This window comes from Zonotrichia albicollis, chromosome Z (genome assembly GCF_047830755.1).
Source record: "Zonotrichia albicollis isolate bZonAlb1 chromosome Z, bZonAlb1.hap1, whole genome shotgun sequence".
Lineage (NCBI taxonomy): Eukaryota > Metazoa > Chordata > Aves > Passeriformes > Passerellidae > Zonotrichia > Zonotrichia albicollis.
In genome coordinates this window covers 28,764,443-28,782,425 of record NC_133860.1, presented here as the reverse complement: position 1 = coordinate 28,782,425, position 17,983 = coordinate 28,764,443, and the positions used below count along the sequence as shown (strand labels likewise).

Sequence of the window (17,983 nt, the reverse complement as noted above, 5' to 3'; positions counted from 1 at the left end):
GGAATGGACCTGAAGTCTCTTTTAGACCCTTTTGCAAACAACAGGAAGAGATCCAATCACTGCCCTGAACTTTAGATCCATTGAATGCAAATAGGCCTCTGCTGATGTCAGCAATACAAAACATAAACATTCTCCTAACTGCAGGAAAAACATGGTGATCATTTAGATGGGTATAGTGCATGCAGAAGAGCTTGCGAAATTCCAAATATTTGAGAGGCAGACTCAAGATAGCAGCTTATTCTTTCACTCCTGACCCCAGATGTATCTTGTGAATAAATCCACAATGACAATACTAAGTTAAGAAGAGAGGTAAACATTTTTTCAGTTTCACAAGGGAAAAGACGAGGAGCCAAGGCTTATCATGCCAGAGCAATAGAGAATGTTTCTGCATCACAGATGCTGTCTGGGTAGGACAATTAGGTACATACTGCTAAGGAATTCAAAATACCCAACACACTTCTTTTTCTTTCATGGTTTTCTAAATGTACTTTTTATTTTGTAAATCAGCTATTGCCCTCCCATTTGCATGTTTACTCCTGAAGTTACAGGGAAATGGTTACTTTCCCCTCCATGTACTAGAATAATTCCTAGTATAAACTTGTCTCTGATGGGAACCTTTTCCTGCAGGAAGTTCTTGGAAACAATTTGTACTGAGTGAATGACTTTTCAAGCAAGTGCATTCCCTGGGAAATGCATGTCATAGGGCTAAACAAACACAATGGATCATATTCAGTGTCCTTTCAATCTCCTGTGTTGAATCCATTTGAATATCCAACACATTTTAATGGATCACGTTCTGCTTCTTTACACAGTCCATAGCTCCTTGACAGCTGGGAACCAGGTCTCTACTTCCTGTAAACTATTTCATCTCCTCTTTCCTGTCATGGAAAAAACTCTTAATGAGCAATGAATTGCTTTCCAGCTGAAACAGGGCTCATTGTGTAACAGAAATGCTCACCAATAAATGGTAAACCCACCTTTTATTGCAGAAAAACAGCCTTGTTTTAACAATCATCAATTCTGAGAGCTGACAAAGACATGAGAATAAGACGCCAATAGAATGCATGACAAAGACAGGTAGTTTCTACTGCTATCATTATGAAAATGTGTTATCCACTATCAAGTCCCATTTCCTTTCCCAGTTACAGACAGATTGGCTGAGTTTAAATCTTCAAATGACACTGGGTATGACTGTTCATGAGCTGGATACACGTGGCTCTGCATAGCCTCTGGGTCAGAATGACTCTCAGCAGGAAGTGTGTACTCCCCAAGACCAGCCCCTCATCGGTGGGAAGGTGGTCTAAAAATCCTTTCTGAAGCTGCACCTGCCTACGGCAAAACCTTCAGTAATAAAAAATACCTTATTCAGTATTAAAAAAAATACCTTATTCAGTATTGGTAATACATAATTTTGTTCTACACAAAGACTTTGCATACTGATATTTTCTGAGTTAGTTAGTTGTATCTGATTATTTGATGAATAGCATAGATTAAAGAAATTTACAGACTTTTCACCTTGTTCCTTCCCTGCTTTTCATTTCATGCTGTATGTCTGATCACTTGAATCACACATCAGTTTTTCCAGTTCTTGACTAGATAAATCTTAACTTTAAAAGAATAGAATGGTCCATATGGGATGGTTATTTAAAGTGTGGGGGCATTCCAGGATATATTTTTAAAGCTTCTTTTATTATGGAGACTTACAAAGCACTGAATACAATCATCTACTAAAACAAACAAATTTAAAACCTGTCACACCACAACACTGTAGTACTGTGAAAGAGCTACTCTATTTTTAAACTTCTCCCAGGGTATGCAGCACAAAAAACTGTTTTCCTTTTAAGTATATGGTAGCTTTATACTTAAAAAAGCAGTTAGTAAATAGTTATAAAATGTAATGGATACTGTTCTATTACATTTTACAATACAAAAATCCAACAAAGGATAAAAATCCACTTGTAATGCATGGAGTATAAGTTATTAAGCTCCTCATAGTTGAAATAAAGTTTGTGTTTACTACTGTTTGAGTTGGAGTTCCAGTCATGCATGTTTTAGTTTAAAATAATAAGCAGGAAGAGACTATGCATTTGAAATGTTTTTACCCCCTTTGAATAAAGAAAATAATTATTATATATTTCAGGTTTTCCCGATTCTCTTGGGCTAGAAAGAAAAAAAGTAAAAGGTTTCTTTTCCTGATGCAGAAGATCAGTATTGACATAATGTGAATAAAGATGCTGTATTAACTTCTTCCGGCCTGTTGAAATATGCAGTTATTTCCCAGATATTAGTAATAATCATTAAGGCAAGATGCCAAAAGAGACCACATCCACTGGTGAAGCAGAGCAGAAGTACAGATTGATATGTCAATATATACATATAATAATTAAACAACAATACATACAGAAAAATAAAAAATCTGTTTCTGGGAGAATAAAGTATATTTTTTTCTCAATTTAAAAAAAATATTTCTGAGATGCAATTTTAAAAGTATTTTAACACTGCCTAAGGAAACACCCACATTTTCAATATAAAATAAGTACATTTTGTGAAAATATGCCTTTTTAGTTAATTGTTATTTGATGGGGTATAAAGATTTTTAATATTGAGAGATAAAAGTTGTCACAGAGGTTTCTGTTCTAAAAAAAACAAGAATGGCATACTTGAGTCCAGAAGTACTTGTACTCCAAAGATTTTTATATATAATTTTAAATCTCCTGCTAATTTCACTGTTTTCTGACATCAGAGGTATTTTCCCATCTGTGATATACTAACCATTATTCTATCAATAATTCAGCAATAAGCAGTATGGTATTAAATGCAGTGCTGCAATGCATTGGTTTCTCTATCCAAACACTTACATGGGTAAAATTTTGGAAAGAGCTATTTACATTTTTTAAATTATTAACAATGAACATTTAGTCTTTATTTTTTCTTTTTTAATAAAAGTTATTTGCTATATGAGAAAAGCCAAGCCTCAAGGCTCACCTCTTACAATGGAAAAAGATTCTGTGTTATGGCTTTAGGATTTAAAATATTTGTGTGGTTTTTATTATTATTGTTGTTGCTGTTGTTGTTATTATTATCATCATTATCATCATTATCATTATTATTATTATTAACATCTACAGAAAATTGAAATAGTGATTTTGCAAAGGCTGCAGGAACTTCAGTTTTATTGGTATAATTATCTCAGTAACACTTTACATACAGAAGCAAGCAGTTTTCTTTCTGAGTGTATTAGCTATGAAATGAAATCTATGTAATTATGGTGCTATTGTTTAAAAATAATGCATCCCTTGCTTTAATATGCATTCCATATGTCAGTTTGAGATGTAAACAGAATACACACTTCCACACTGTGACAGTGAGTTACTGGATGATTAGCTGGTGAAGCCAGAATGACAAACGTGAGTGGAGAAAACACCCCCAGGTCAGCAAGAAGACCAAAGGACCAGCCAGATGCTGACTCTTACCTGCAGGCTGTTGAAGATGATGAAGAAGACTAACATCCAGAGGTGCCTGTAAGCCATGTGCAGTCCTCCCCACAGCCAGGTGATGGAAATCAGGGCAAAGAGGTACAGGACCAAGGGGATCTCTGCAAACCACAAATACAGAGTTTCAGCTGCTGTGCCCTTGGAAAAAACACTTTTTAAAGAATTACTGACACAGAACATGGTTTTGCTGTGTGTGGCTAACCTCGGAGCTTGTTCTCCAGTGGTGGGCAGCCCTTGTCTTGCTCTAGTTGGGTGGCAGTCCCAGGGCTTTTATGACCCTACCTCAGATCAGAAGACCAGTGGAAGGATGTCTGGGGCAGAATGAGCACAGCCCAGCTCAACAAACCAAGTGGTGGGAAGAGCACACATGAAGTGAAAAAAATATGCTGAACTTTGGAAAAGAATAGAGGAACTCTTGTCAAGCTCTAGAAATTTTGAGAGAAAATTGATTTCTAAGAATTGAGAGGAAAGGGAAAAGAAGAAAAGTATTATGGTGTGTTGGTTTTGCATGGCTTGATTTTTTGTTTAGGAGGGAAGACACCAGCCACAGAAGAAATTTTTCCTGTGGGAAACTGCTAGAAACTTTCTCTATGCCTGGCAAAGTCAATTGTGGGCTGGGTCTAAAAATAGGCATGCTGCTAAGCCAATTAAAGAAGTTGGTAATGCCTCTGTGACTAGATACTTAAGAAGGGAAAAAAATACATGCAATTCTTCTTTCTTTTCCTCCCAGAAGTGGCAAGGTGGCCACTGGGGGCCTTCCCAATGTGACTGGGACCATGTGGCCAGGGCTATCTCAGCACAGTCCACAGCAAACTGTGCTTGCTTGGCTGTTTTAACTAGCCATGCTGAGGGCAGAAGGGCAGAGGCAGCAGCAGCAGCTGCTCCTTTCAGTGCCCCACATGAAGAGAGGCGCTGAATGGAGCTGGCACTGCGGCAGCTGGTGCCACCTGTGCTGTGCTGGTGGGGACCACATGGCCAATGGCAAAGGCCATGACAAGCAAATCCCCAATGCAGAGCTTGGATGGAATCAACACTGTAAGAACCTTTCAACTCATAGAACTTGATAACAACCAAACCTACAGACACCAATTCTTTCCTATGTCAGAGAAAAGGAAAAGGTGAAGACACGAGAACAACATGGGGACACCAAGGTCAGTGAAAGGAGGGAGGAGCAGGAGGTGCTCCAGGCATCAGAGGTGAGATTATTCTACAAGTCATGGTGAGGACTATAATGAAACAGCTTCCCTGTAATTTGTGAAGTACATGTGGGGATGCAGAAGTGCACTCACAGCCTGTGAGAAAAGGTGTTCATGCTGGAGCATGTGGAAGCTGAAAACTGTAATCTAGTGGGAAACTTGAAGAAAGAAAGAAGACCCTTGCTTCCAGAGATAGAGAAAGAGAATCCCTGCTTTCAAACTAGACAGTTCATCCTTAAAAGACTACATTTCATGAACTAATGACCCATGCAAACAGTTGTGGGAATACTGCTTTGCCTGTGGGAGGTACTCACTTACAGCAGGTCGGGGGGGGGGGGGGGGCTGCTACTCATGAAAATTAGAACCACGTTAGAGAAGTTACAAAGAACTGTTTCCTGTGAGAAGGACCCCACAACATAACAGAAGAGACTCTTCTTCCTAAGCAAACTGAAGAAAGATTTTTTTAAAAATAACAGATGGAATAAAAAACTGACTAAAAAACTGTTTTGTCTCCCTGCATTGTCAGTGAGAAGGAAGGAAGAGCTGGAGTGGGGTGGAGAAAGGGTGTTCTAAAGGTTTAGTTTGCATTCTCCTCTTTTAATTTTGTTAATATTTTTTTTCTTTTTGTCATTTAAGTTTTGAGCCTATTTTGCCCTTAAAGTGTTTCCTCCTAATCCTTATCTCACACCATAAGCCTTTTGGGTTTTTTTCTTTCCCCCTCCTCTGCTCAACTATAACAGAGGACAATGAGTGAATGGTTTTTCATGGCTGCCTGGCATCTAGCCAGTGCCAAACCATGACACATGGATACATAAGTGGACCCAGCTCTGGCCACTTACAGGATTGTAGGAAATGATAAGAATAGCTTATTCTTTGATTTGTTGTTATTTTCCCTTTCAAGTCAAACATAAGACATCAGACCCCAAAAAACTTAGAGTGACAACTTCCTCTCAGCCCAAGAGCCACAAGATAGACTTTGAATCAGTTAACTTCATTCATCTACAAAAATATGTGCAGAATCTGTCCTTAAGGATCCATACATTTTCCATTTTATGTTCCCCACTGTATTTATAGCATAAAAGACTTATGGAATGCTGGCAGGAAGATATCTGCCTGGACAAAGTTTGCAATAAGGAAAACAAAAGTAAATTTTCACCTCCACATGTTCTCCAGAAACTGAAAAGAACCAGCCCCTGTATTACCATGTTCGCAGCAGAATTCAAAGTCCATGTTTGCCAGGTCTGCACACTGCTTGGCCAGACATTGCCCCTCTCCACATTAGTTATGAAGCATCAACAAAGAGTGGGTATGTGTTTTTACAGGTATTGCTCCAGAAACAGCAGTTTGTGAGCCCTTTAGTAATTTTTTTTTAATATTGCACAAATAGTAAGGGCCTTCTGAATGTACGCAATACCCCACATCATACAGACATAACATTTTAACAAGAAAAACTGTAAAGATACTGGCTTTTTGCCACATACTGAATATTGGTACAGTTTATGGTTCTGTTCTTTTTTTTCTTCATTGCTAATAATTGCCTAGTTATCAGTATTGCAAAGAGCTAATACAGAGTTGAATTAGTCTTGATATGGACCAAAATAGTATAACTATTTGTAGTTTTCTTAATATGAATATAAAACCAACAACCCACTCCCAAAGAAACCCCAAAGGGTTATTCTGAGCAGATGAACCTTCCCTGCTATGACTTTTACTCGAAGTCCAAGTAGGTTATCTACCAAGGATAAACATTCGTGGATAAGATTTATGATGTGGAGAAGCCAGCTCAAAATTACTGTGATGTAACTGAGACACTGACAAGCAGTTCTGTTGGGTATTATACAATCCAATCATGCTGGTCCCCATTTTTGGTATACTTATCACACTGTTTTATAATACTACAAGTGATGGAAGATTTTATTTAAGCAACAGGTAGTCCACACCCTCTTTAAATACATATAAATGTATATATGCATGCATTTATCATTGTCCTGACTGTTCCTGACTTTTCTTGAAATATGCCCCTGTTTCCTTACTATAAGCTTAGGAAAAACTGACAGCATTGACAAATTCAATACAGATAAATGCAGTTTATGCAGCTCTAGTTGCAGCTTGTTAGAGTTTGAAAACTTACCATAGTCCAGCTTGATATTTACCTAGGTGAAATTGCATACATTCAATTTACCAGATAACTAGAAGTGTCCCCTGTTAGTCATGCCTTCATTGTTGAGAAAAGATAATTTTAATTTGTAAAATTAAATTTCTGTTCAGAGGGCTGCAATACGTTGTAATAAGTCATTGAGGGTAATAAATTTGTATTTTACTACAGGAGGAGAGTCCCTAGAGTAAACACAAGATTTTGTAAGTGATTCACACAAAAACAATGTGAGAGAAACTTTTAAATTCTCAAACTGTGAGAATTTGAAAGATAGGCTGCAGTATTTTCATTGTGAATGTGGATTAGATTATGAAATTTATAATCCAGGAAAAATATGAGGATGATGGAAAAATTTAGTCACCTCATGAAGAACCTAAAAGGAACAGTACTGGGTATATAAAATTTTGGCCTTGCCTTTAAGAAGGGCCAAAAAAGCTGGATGGATATAATACTTCTCCCAGCAAGTCTTCCATTTACAACTCAGGAGCTTCCCTAAAGAGACACAGGGCTTTTTTCCCTATTTAGTAATCTTCAGGGGACTTTTATTTCACAAAATCACACTAAACTTTGTAAGTTCAGAAGAATTATCAGAAGAATAATGAACTCTACAGTAACATCATAAGATTCAGGTAATAAAATGCCAGATTGCCCAGCTGAAAAAGCTGTGAGCCTTGTGTTTGTTGTTTGGTTTCCTTATAGTAGAAACAACAAGAAACAATAGGAAACAAAACATGAAATATTTCCAAACAGTTATGACTTCACCTACAGTGTTTTTAAGTTTGCAACAAATGAAACCCTTACAATTCTTTATTTCTGAAATAAACCTCACAAAGAAGAGGAAGACTGGTGACAGTTTCATTCTCTGTTGCATTCTAAGGCATCTGGAGATGTCCCTGTTCATTTCAGAGAGGTTTGACTAGATGACCTTTAAAAGGCCCTTCCAGCCCAAGCCATTCTATAATTCCATGGTTTGTAATGACCTACTGAGAAAAATAATTTCATGATCTCCTATGTCTGCACCCAAACCTACTGCAACCTAAGCAGGCTGCTTACTGATATCCACAAAGAAGTTCAACCCCATAGGACTGTGGTTCCAGTGAGCCCTGGCATGCTTCTTCAGAAATAAGAACTGCAACACTTGTCACACTTCTGTTCCTGAAAGGATTGCACAAGTGGTGATAGATACTAAATTTTAGAACCTGGGATGAAACTGCCTAAAAAAGGAGAAAAATTATTTCTCAGTACCAAGTGTATCCTGTCCATCAACTCTCTTTGTATGCATGAAACACCTCCTTTGGAAACCATGGGAAGGGGATGTCTGCCAGCCTCTGCATCTGAGAACACTAAGAGCCATGTGGCCTCTTGGTAGTCCAAGACCGGGAGGACAAGCAGCATTGAAGAATAAAGAAGTGGAAGCAACTGTGAAGATGGAAAAGAAGATGAGGAGGAGCCTTGCACCATGACGCACTGTCATACTTTCAATGGCTCACCTAACTGCAAGTTGAAGATTGAGATGGATTCAAACATGACATTGTAACTTCACTAATGAAGTGACCGTTCCCATGCTTAACCTCTCATCCCTGTGTAGTGCCTATTTATTACGAATTAATAGCTTGATGCTGTCTACTACAACCTATTTTACCAGGCAGAGAGGAAGCAACAGAAAACCTCCTGTACAATTTCAGGCAGTGACTGCTCATGGTGCATAGTGAAAAATTATTGGAAAATGCCTTCCTGTTAAAAGGGGCTTTTGTCTTTAAAGTGAGGAAAGGCAATGGGAAAGCACTTAGAACATCTACTAACTGAATTACCAATAACTCACTTAAACAAAGGCATCAAAACAGAAGTCCTTCCTTCCTTCCTTCCTTCCTTCCTTCCTTCCTTCCTTCCTTCCTTCCTTCCTTCCTTCCTTCCTTCCTTCCTTCCTTCCTTCCTTCCTTCCTTCCTTCCTTCCTTCCTTCCTTCCTTCCTTCCGCCACTTCCTTCCGCCACTTCCTTCCTTCCTTCCGCCACTTCCTTCCTTCCTTCCTTCCGCCACTTCCTTCCGCCACTTCCTTCCTTCCGCCACTTCCTTCCGCCACTTCCTTCCGCCACTTCCTTCCTTCCTTCCGCCACTTCCTTCCGCCACTTCCTTCCGCCACTTCCTTCCGCCACTTCCTTCCGCCACTTCCTTCCTTCCGCCACTTCCTTCCTTCCGCCACTTCCTTCCGCCACTTCCTTCCGCCACTTCCTTCCTTCCGCCACTTCCTTCCTTCCTTCCGCCACTTCCTTCCTTCCTTCCTTCCGCCACTTCCTTCCTTCCTTCCTTCCGCCACTTCCTTCCGCCACTTCCTTCCTTCCGCCACTTCCTTCCTTCCTTCCTTCCTTCCTTCCTTCCTTCCTTCCTTCCTTCCTTCCTTCCTTCCTTCCTTCCTTCCTTCCTTCCTTCCTTCCTTCCTTCCTTCCTTCCTTCCTTCCTTCCTTCCTTCCTTCCTTCCTTCCTTCCTTCCTTCCTTCCTTCCGCCACTTCCTTCCGCCACTTCCTTCCGCCACTTCCTTCCTTCCGCCACTTCCTTCCTTCCGCCACTTCCTTCCTTCCGCCACTTCCTTCCTTCCGCCACTTCCTTCCTTCCTTCCTTCCTTCCGCCACTTCCTTCCTTCCTTCCTTCCTTCCTTCCTTCCTTCCTTCCTTCCTTCCTTCCTTCCTTCCTTCCTTCCTTCCTTCCTTCCGCCACTTCCTTCCGCCACTTCCTTCCGCCACTTCCTTCCGCCACTTCCTTCCTTCCTTCCTTCCGCCACTTCCTTCCGCCACTTCCTTCCTTCCTTCCTTCCTTCCTTCCTTCCTTCCTTCCTTCCTTCCTTCCTTCCTTCCTTCCTTCCTTCCTTCCTTCCTTCCTTCCGCCACTTCCTTCCTTCCGCCACTTCCTTCCTTCCTTCCTTCCGCCACTTCCTTCCTTCCGCCACTTCCTTCCTTCCTTCCTTCCTTCCGCCACTTCCTTCCTTCCTTCCGCCACTTCCTTCCTTCCTTCCGCCACTTCCTTCCGCCACTTCCTTCCGCCACTTCCTTCCTTCCGCCACTTCCTTCCTTCCTTCCTTCCTTCCTTCCTTCCTTCCTTCCTTCCTTCCTTCCTTCCTTCCTTCCTTCCTTCCTTCCTTCCTTCCTTCCTTCCTTCCTTCCGCCACTTCCTTCCTTCCGCCACTTCCTTCCTTCCTTCCGCCACTTCCTTCCTTCCGCCACTTCCTTCCTTCCTTCCTTCCTTCCTTCCGCCACTTCCTTCCTTCCTTCCTTCCGCCACTTCCTTCCTTCCTTCCGCCACTTCCTTCCTTCCTTCCGCCACTTCCTTCCTTCCGCCACTTCCTTCCTTCCTTCCTTCCTTCCTTCCTTCCTTCCTTCCTTCCGCCACTTCCTTCCTTCCGCCACTTCCTTCCTTCCGCCACTTCCTTCCGCCACTTCCTTCCGCCACTTCCTTCCTTCCTTCCGCCACTTCCTTCCGCCACTTCCTTCCTTCCGCCACTTCCTTCCTTCCTTCCTTCCTTCCTTCCTTCCTTCCTTCCGCCACTTCCTTCCTTCCTTCCTTCCTTCCTTCCTTCCTTCCTTCCTTCCTTCCTTCCTTCCTTCCTTCCTTCCTTCCTTCCTTCCTTCCTTCCTTCCTTCCTTCCTTCCTTCCTTCCTTCCTTCCGCCACTTCCTTCCGCCACTTCCGCCACTTCCGCCACTTCCGCCACTTCCTTCCGCCACTTCCTTCCACCACTTCCTTCTGCCACTTCCTTCCTTCCGCCACTTCCTTCCGCCACTTCCTTCCTTCCGCCACTTCCTTCCGCCACTTCCTTCCTTCCTTCCTTCCTTCCTTCCTTCCTTCCTTCCTTCCTTCCTTCCTTCCTTCCTTCCTTCCTTCCTTCCTTCCTTCCTTCCTTCCTTCCTTCCTTCCTTCCTTCCTTCCTTCCTTCCTTCCTTCCGCCACTTCCTTCCTTCCTTCCTTCCTTCCGCCACTTCCTTCCTTCCTTCCTTCCTTCCTTCCTTCCTTCCTTCCTTCCTTCCTTCCTTCCTTCCTTCCTTCCTTCCTTCCTTCCTTCCTTCCTTCCTTCCTTCCTTCCTTCCTTCCGCCACTTCCTTCCGCCACTTCCTTCCTTCCGCCACTTCCTTCCGCCACTTCCTTCCGCCACTTCCTTCCGCCACTTCCTTCCTTCCTTCCGCCACTTCCTTCCGCCACTTCCTTCCGCCACTTCCTTCCTTCCTTCCTTCCTTCCTTCCTTCCTTCCTTCCTTCCTTCCTTCCTTCCTTCCTTCCTTCCTTCCGCCACTTCCTTCCGCCACTTCCTTCCTTCCTTCCTTCCTTCCTTCCGCCACTTCCTTCCGCCACTTCCTTCCTTCCGCCACTTCCTTCCTTCCTTCCGCCACTTCCTTCCTTCCTTCCTTCCGCCACTTCCTTCCGCCACTTCCTTCCGCCACTTCCTTCCTTCCGCCACTTCCTTCCTTCCGCCACTTCCTTCCTTCCTTCCTTCCTTCCTTCCTTCCTTCCTTCCTTCCTTCCTTCCTTCCTTCCTTCCTTCCTTCCTTCCTTCCTTCCTTCCTTCCTTCCTTCCTTCCTTCCTTCCTTCCTTCCTTCCTTCCTTCCTTCCTTCCTTCCTTCCTTCCTTCCTTCCTTCCTTCCGCCACTTCCTTCCTTCCGCCACTTCCTTCCTTCCTTCCTTCCTTCCTTCCTTCCTTCCTTCCTTCCTTCCTTCCTTCCTTCCTTCCTTCCTTCCTTCCTTCCTTCCTTCCTTCCTTCCTTCCTTCCTTCCTTCCGCCACTTCCTTCCGCCACTTCCTTCCGCCACTTCCTTCCGCCACTTCCTTCCGCCACTTCCTTCCGCCACTTCCTTCCGCCACTTCCTTCCGCCACTTCCTTCCGCCACTTCCTTCCTTCCTTCCTTCCGCCACTTCCTTCCTTCCTTCCGCCACTTCCTTCCTTCCTTCCTTCCGCCACTTCCTTCCTTCCTTCCGCCACTTCCTTCCTTCCGCCACTTTTTTCCTTCCTTCCTTCCTTCCGCCACTTCCTTCCGCCACTTCCTTCCGCCACTTCCTTCCGCCACTTCCTTCCGCCACTTCCTTCCGCCACTTCCTTCCTTCCTTCCTTCCGCCACTTCCTTCCGCCACTTTCTTCCTTCCTTCCTTCCTTCCTTCCTTCCTTTCTTCCTTCCTTCCTTCCTTCCTTCCTTCCTTCCTTCCTTCCTTCCTTCCTTCCTTCCTTCCTTCCTTCCTTCCTTCCTTCCTTCCTTCCTTCCTTCCTTCCGCCACTTCCTTCCTTCCTTCCTTCCGCCACTTCCTTCCTTCCTTCCGCCACTTCCTTCCTTCCGCCACTTCCTTCCTTCCGCCACTTCCTTCCTTCCGCCACTTCCTTCCGCCACTTCCTTCCTTCCTTCCGCCACTTCCTTCCGCCACTTCCTTCCGCCACTTCCTTCCTTCCTTCCTTCCTTCCTTCCTTCCTTCCTTCCTTCCTTCCTTCCTTCCTTCCTTCCTTCCTTCCTTCCTTCCTTCCTTCCTTCCGCCACTTCCTTCCGCCACTTCCTTCCGCCACTTCCTTCCGCCACTTCCTTCCGCCACTTCCTTCCGCCACTTCCTTCCGCCACTTCCTTCCTTCCGCCACTTCCTTCCTTCCGCCACTTCCTTCCTTCCGCCACTTCCTTCCGCCACTTCCTTCCTTCCGCCACTTCCTTCCTTCCGCCACTTCCTTCCTTCCGCCACTTCCTTCCGCCACTTCCTTCCGCCACTTCCTTCCTTCCTTCCGCCACTTCCTTCCGCCACTTCCTTCCTTCCTTCCTTCCTTCCTTCCTTCCTTCCTTCCTTCCTTCCTTCCTTCCTTCCTTCCTTCCTTCCTTCCGCCACTTCCGCCACTTCCGCCACTTCCGCCACTTCCGCCACTTCCGCCACTTCCGCCACTTCCTTCCGCCACTTCCTTCCACCACTTCCTTCCGCCACTTCCTTCCTTCCGCCACTTCCTTCCGCCACTTCCTTCCTTCCGCCACTTCCTTCCGCCACTTCCTTCCGCCACTTCCTTCCTTCCGCCACTTCCTTCCTTCCGCCACTTCCTTCCTTCCGCCACTTCCTTCCTTCCTTCCTTCCTTCCTTCCTTCCTTCCTTCCTTCCTTCCTTCCGCCACTTCCTTCCTTCCTTCCTTCCTTCCTTCCTTCCTTCCTTCCGCCACTTCCTTCCGCCACTTCCTTCCTTCCGCCACTTCCTTCCTTCCTTCCTTCCTTCCGCCACTTCCTTCCGCCACTTCCTTCCGCCACTTCCTTCCGCCACTTCCTTCCGCCACTTCCTTCCGCCACTTCCTTCCTTCCTTCCTTCCTTCCTTCCTTCCTTCCTTCCTTCCTTCCTTCCTTCCTTCCTTCCTTCCTTCCTTCCTTCCTTCCTTCCTTCCTTCCTTCCTTCCGCCACTTCCTTCCTTCCTTCCTTCCGCCACTTCCTTCCTTCCTTCCTTCCGCCACTTCCTTCCGCCACTTCCTTCCGCCACTTCCTTCCGCCACTTCCTTCCGCCACTTCCTTCCGCCACTTCCTTCCACCACTTCCTTCCGCCACTTCCTTCCTTCCTCCCTCTTTCTGCCACTTCCTTCCACCACTTCCTTTGTTCCCTGATATTGGACAGAACAACAATTCTGAGCAATGAAAAATGTTAAACTAAATATAAATTAAGAAAACTGAAAATTATTAAATAATATTAATGCTTTGATGATACTGCAGAATATGTCTTTGCAGAAAATATCTACATTATTATGAAAAATAGAAATAGAAAATAAAGCATGAACTGTGCATTGAAAATGTATTGAAATGTCTGTATTCTCACGACCGTGTTGGTCCATATTATTTTCCCATTTTCTTTATTTTTAATAAATAGGAAATTCAATAAAAGAGGCAATTGAATAATACAGCTTTAATTGTATTCTGAGTTTACATATAAATATTTACTCTTGTAAATAGTGTCCTCTCCTTAGGCTGGCTGTTAAACTGCAACTGATAATGCAACCTTAATAGCTTTTAACAGATTTTGGCTAAACATGAAGATCTACTGCAAAACCTGAAAAGTCTTTATAAACTTTTTTTTTCCCCAGAAGACTGGGGAGAGTGTGTTGCTTCACAAAATTTCAACAATTTGTGGGAGACCTAAATTAGTAAAATATTTACAGGCTATTGCTTAAGAAGTCACCAGTTAAACTTCCCAATGTAAATATAAAAATTCCACAACAACTTTTTTTAAAATAAGCTTGAAAAACAGTGTTCCAAATCCTGCTGGCTTGGTTTTCAATTTTTTTTGACAGCTGCATTAAAAAAAAAAAAAAAAGGGTGGGGTTTGGTAACAGGATTTTGTGGCCAAAATAATAAAACAAAAAAACCAAATCAGGTTCCTGTCATAAAGTTCAAAGAAGGAAATACACCAAGATAATGCAATCAATGAATCATAACAAAACCACTGAATCCTGACTGGGAATGTTAAATGTGCAGAATTTAACACTACCAGATACTGAAGACAAGAAAACTAGTAGATGCCTGTCCATGAAATTGAACTGGGAAAAAATATTCATTGATAGTCTGTTGGAGTAGGAAGTAAAAAATGTGCCAAAATATTTTGTTCATTTGTATTTTTTGATCTGCCAATCCTTGCAGCAAGGAAAATTTTGAAATTAAAGTACACTTTCTTAAAGAAAAGCAAATGTTCCATTAAGTATAACAAATACATCTCTGCTTCAAAATCATAAAAGACTAGCCTCTCTAACCTTTTCACTAAATCTCAGGGTTTTGGCAAACTTTCACATACAACTTTAAGACACCTAGTGTTATAATAAAAGGGGAAAATAGGGCCTTTTATCATAGCTTATGCCATTACTGTTATGCAGGGGACGTGGCACATCCCAGAAAATTAGCAAATCAACAGAACAAAGAAAAATATGATCCTACTTATTTCCACATAAAATTATTGAAATGCACAGTTGCAAAATATTAAATGAGTGCTAAAATTACAACTGTGCAGTCACAGCCCATGGATGTGAGCTTGCTTCTACAGACTTCTTTGAAGGAAATAAGCTAATTTAAACATGTGAAGCATAGTGCAAGCAATCTAAATTACACGAGTGAAGAGGATACATTTATGTTATTACCTTATTCAGATCTTACTTCTTTATTTCAGAATCTAATTATGCTTGTGCATTTTGTCCTAATAGAATTTGTAAAAAATCTTGAAGGCAAAGATTTGTTTTTCTCCTAATCACAAAAAAGAAAAGCTCCTGGAGCATTACAAAGACTAAAATATTACACATAGTGTGCATGCTGAATATTGTGAATGCATATATCTCTTAGTTGGTGTAGGCAAATTATTTAGCATGTTTTGTTGTGACTAGGAATTGCAAACTGTAACACATTAAATGTATTTGGAGACTGGAACTAGATGATCTTCAAAGTCCCTTCCAACCCCAACGATTCTACGATTTCATATGAAAGAAATTTATATGAAGGAAGATGAAAGTAGGAGTTAAAGTTTTGCAACTAAACATCCAAGGCATTATTCATGAATTTCTATTTTGACAACATGAAGTTTTAATCTTTACCCTAATTCTGGCACTTTTACCATTATGGTATCTGATTCAGGTAAGTTGTACTGCATATTTATGAGCAGGGTATGCCAGTGAAAATTATGTAAGTTCAAGATTCATGCAATAAATTAAGCTTATCTATTTACAGTTATCAGGGAGGGAACAATCAAGTTGTTCTGTTACATTTTTAAATCTTTTTGTGAAATTAGGAAAGGTTGGCAAACAGAAAACAAAACAATTTATATTGGATTGCTGTCCTGTGTACTATTCATTTTCTGTATTTGCATATTAGGACCTGTCACTAGTGGGTTTTCACAGGGCTCCATCCTCAGCCCTGTTTTCTTTAACATCTTCATAAATGACTTAGACACAGGATTGGAAGGAACACTAAGCAAGGTCACAGAAAATACAAATGTGGGAGGATCTGTTGACTCTTGAAGGCAGGGAGGCCATGCAGAGAGACCTCAGCCAGCCACAGGAGTGGGCACAGGAATGTGGGCACAACAAGTTCAGTAAAGGAAAGTGCCAGATTCTGCATTGGGGTGGGGCAACCCTGGATGGATGGACAGACAGATTAGGGAATGAGATGCTGGAAAGCATGCCATGGAAAGGGACTTGAGTTCTTGGTCAAATACAAGCTGAATATTAGTCACCAGTGCCCTGGCAGCCAGGAGGGCCAATGGTGTCCTGTGATGCAAACTTAAATATTAGTTAGCCCAAAGGTGTTTATCCAATGAATGCTCTGACTTGGCTCCTGTCAAGGCTAACTTTTGAGAAGGTAGTTTCTATATATAGGAGGACAGTCAGCCAACAGAACATGTTTGCTGAAAGGCTGGCAAACAGAATCTGTACAAAGTGAGGACTCTTTTTAAGCAAACTCAATGCCTACTTCTGAATGACTACAGAGATAGTATTCCTTGAAAATCATCTTTCCCAGTTTTTTCAGCCTTTCACACTTTTCTTTCCAATATTCAATTTTGAGAAGGAAAAGCTGACTGCCCTAAGAGATAACTAATTCTTGACTCTCCCACTGCCCTTTCTTGAGCCCTCTACTGTCAAGGAAAATTCTCTGAGCTAAGTAAACTATATCCATCACCATGAAAACCAACATGAATAGTAACAGAAATTCTGGAACAGTAAAAAAGGGCATGAGAGGGAAAACTCACATATTTTCTGCTGCAGACAGGGTAATGGGAAGTGTGCATATTGCTCAAATTAAGATTTGGCTAGCCTATTTACTTGTGTTTATTATACACTAAAGCCTTGATTTAATCATATTCTTTTACAGTGATAACCTAGTCACAGTAAAGTGTATAAACACCTAGGAAGATCACAGACCACTGCCAAAGGAATTGGCACCAATTACTAAAAGTGATTTTTCCTGGGCTAGCTGTCTATACCATAGTTGGGCTATGGTATTTTCTTGAAACTACCAGAATAGGGTACAAGAGGTAAGAATTTACTGAAGTGTACCTAGGAAGAATACATGCATGACAGAAAAGGAGGTACAATTAAAAAAGGGCATTGTACAAATAAAAATAATAGACCCTCCAATTATACCCTATAGTTTTCCAAGAAAATATTTATCTGTCTAGAAACAGATCATCTTTGCAGCTACCAAATGTTTTCTTTTAAACATGTACAGTGAAACCCATTGTTACTCTGCTCTCAGGAAAGAAAAAATACACAGGAGTCTCCTTTAGTGTGGGTAGTAACAAACTCTGCTCGTAGGACAGAAAAAAGTAGTAAACCACCATGCTACTACCTAAGTTCAGTAAGATCTTTTACAGAATTTACAGAATTTATTCCAATAGCTGTAGAAGAACAACATGATGGCTGTCTATAATGGAGTGGATGAATTAGTAGAAGAGGGAAGAGCAACTGATGTCTTCTGTCCTGAATTCTCTAAGGCATAGATAAACTGTTGCTTGGAGGCTCCACCTTTCCTCTGGTTTTGGATGAAACAGAGAGATGACATATTCATATTTTATGGCATATTCATTGTCAAAAGAAAACAGAAAAAATACTGTATGTCTGTGCAACTTAAGGAGACAACATCACAAAAAGGCTTTCCTAACACATAGTGTCTCGTAAGTCAGAACTCGGTGCAGGTATAATCCAAGACCTCTTCTATGTTTCAAAAGTAAAATATCATCATGAAACCTACTGCAGACAAATTTACTGATGTGAAAAATGTTTCCCAAAGCAGCCATTTATGTGGCTACAATAACAGGAGCAGGAGCAGCTCCCAGGAATTTTGTAAGAAAATGGAGTCAGCTGAGCGAATGTCAAGATTCAAGATTTATAAGTGAAACTAGGCCTTACCACGGCAAACTGCCTTTCCCTCAAGCACAATATACCCAGAAGACATTAAAAACTGTGTAAATATATTACCAACACCTTTAATTTCAGAAGACAAATATTCAGTCAAAAAAGGCAGAGATCCAATCAACAGTTCGTACTGTGTTATGTAGTTATAGGTAATGTTGCAAATGGAAGAAATCACCATATTTTCTCTCTAGAAGCCTAAATCATAAACGCAGCTACATGGAGTCCCCTTATACAATTAAGCCACCATAAATTGCAGGACACAACTT

The 17,983-nt window shown here is 42.0% G+C and overlaps 1 protein-coding gene across 8 annotated transcripts in view; it reads right to left on the bottom strand.

The window, feature by feature from the left end:
* The window catches only part of ADGRV1 (adhesion G protein-coupled receptor V1), a 273,337-nt gene that overhangs the window by 32,166 nt on the left and 223,188 nt on the right, over window positions 1–17,983 (bottom strand). For all 8 annotated transcript variants that reach the window (XM_026797296.2, XM_026797297.2, XM_026797291.2 and 5 more), the window contains one exon: window positions 3,474–3,595. In XM_026797296.2, coding sequence (XP_026653097.1) covers window positions 3,474–3,595 — 122 coding nt within the window. The remainder of the gene's footprint in view (window positions 1–3,473; window positions 3,596–17,983) is intronic.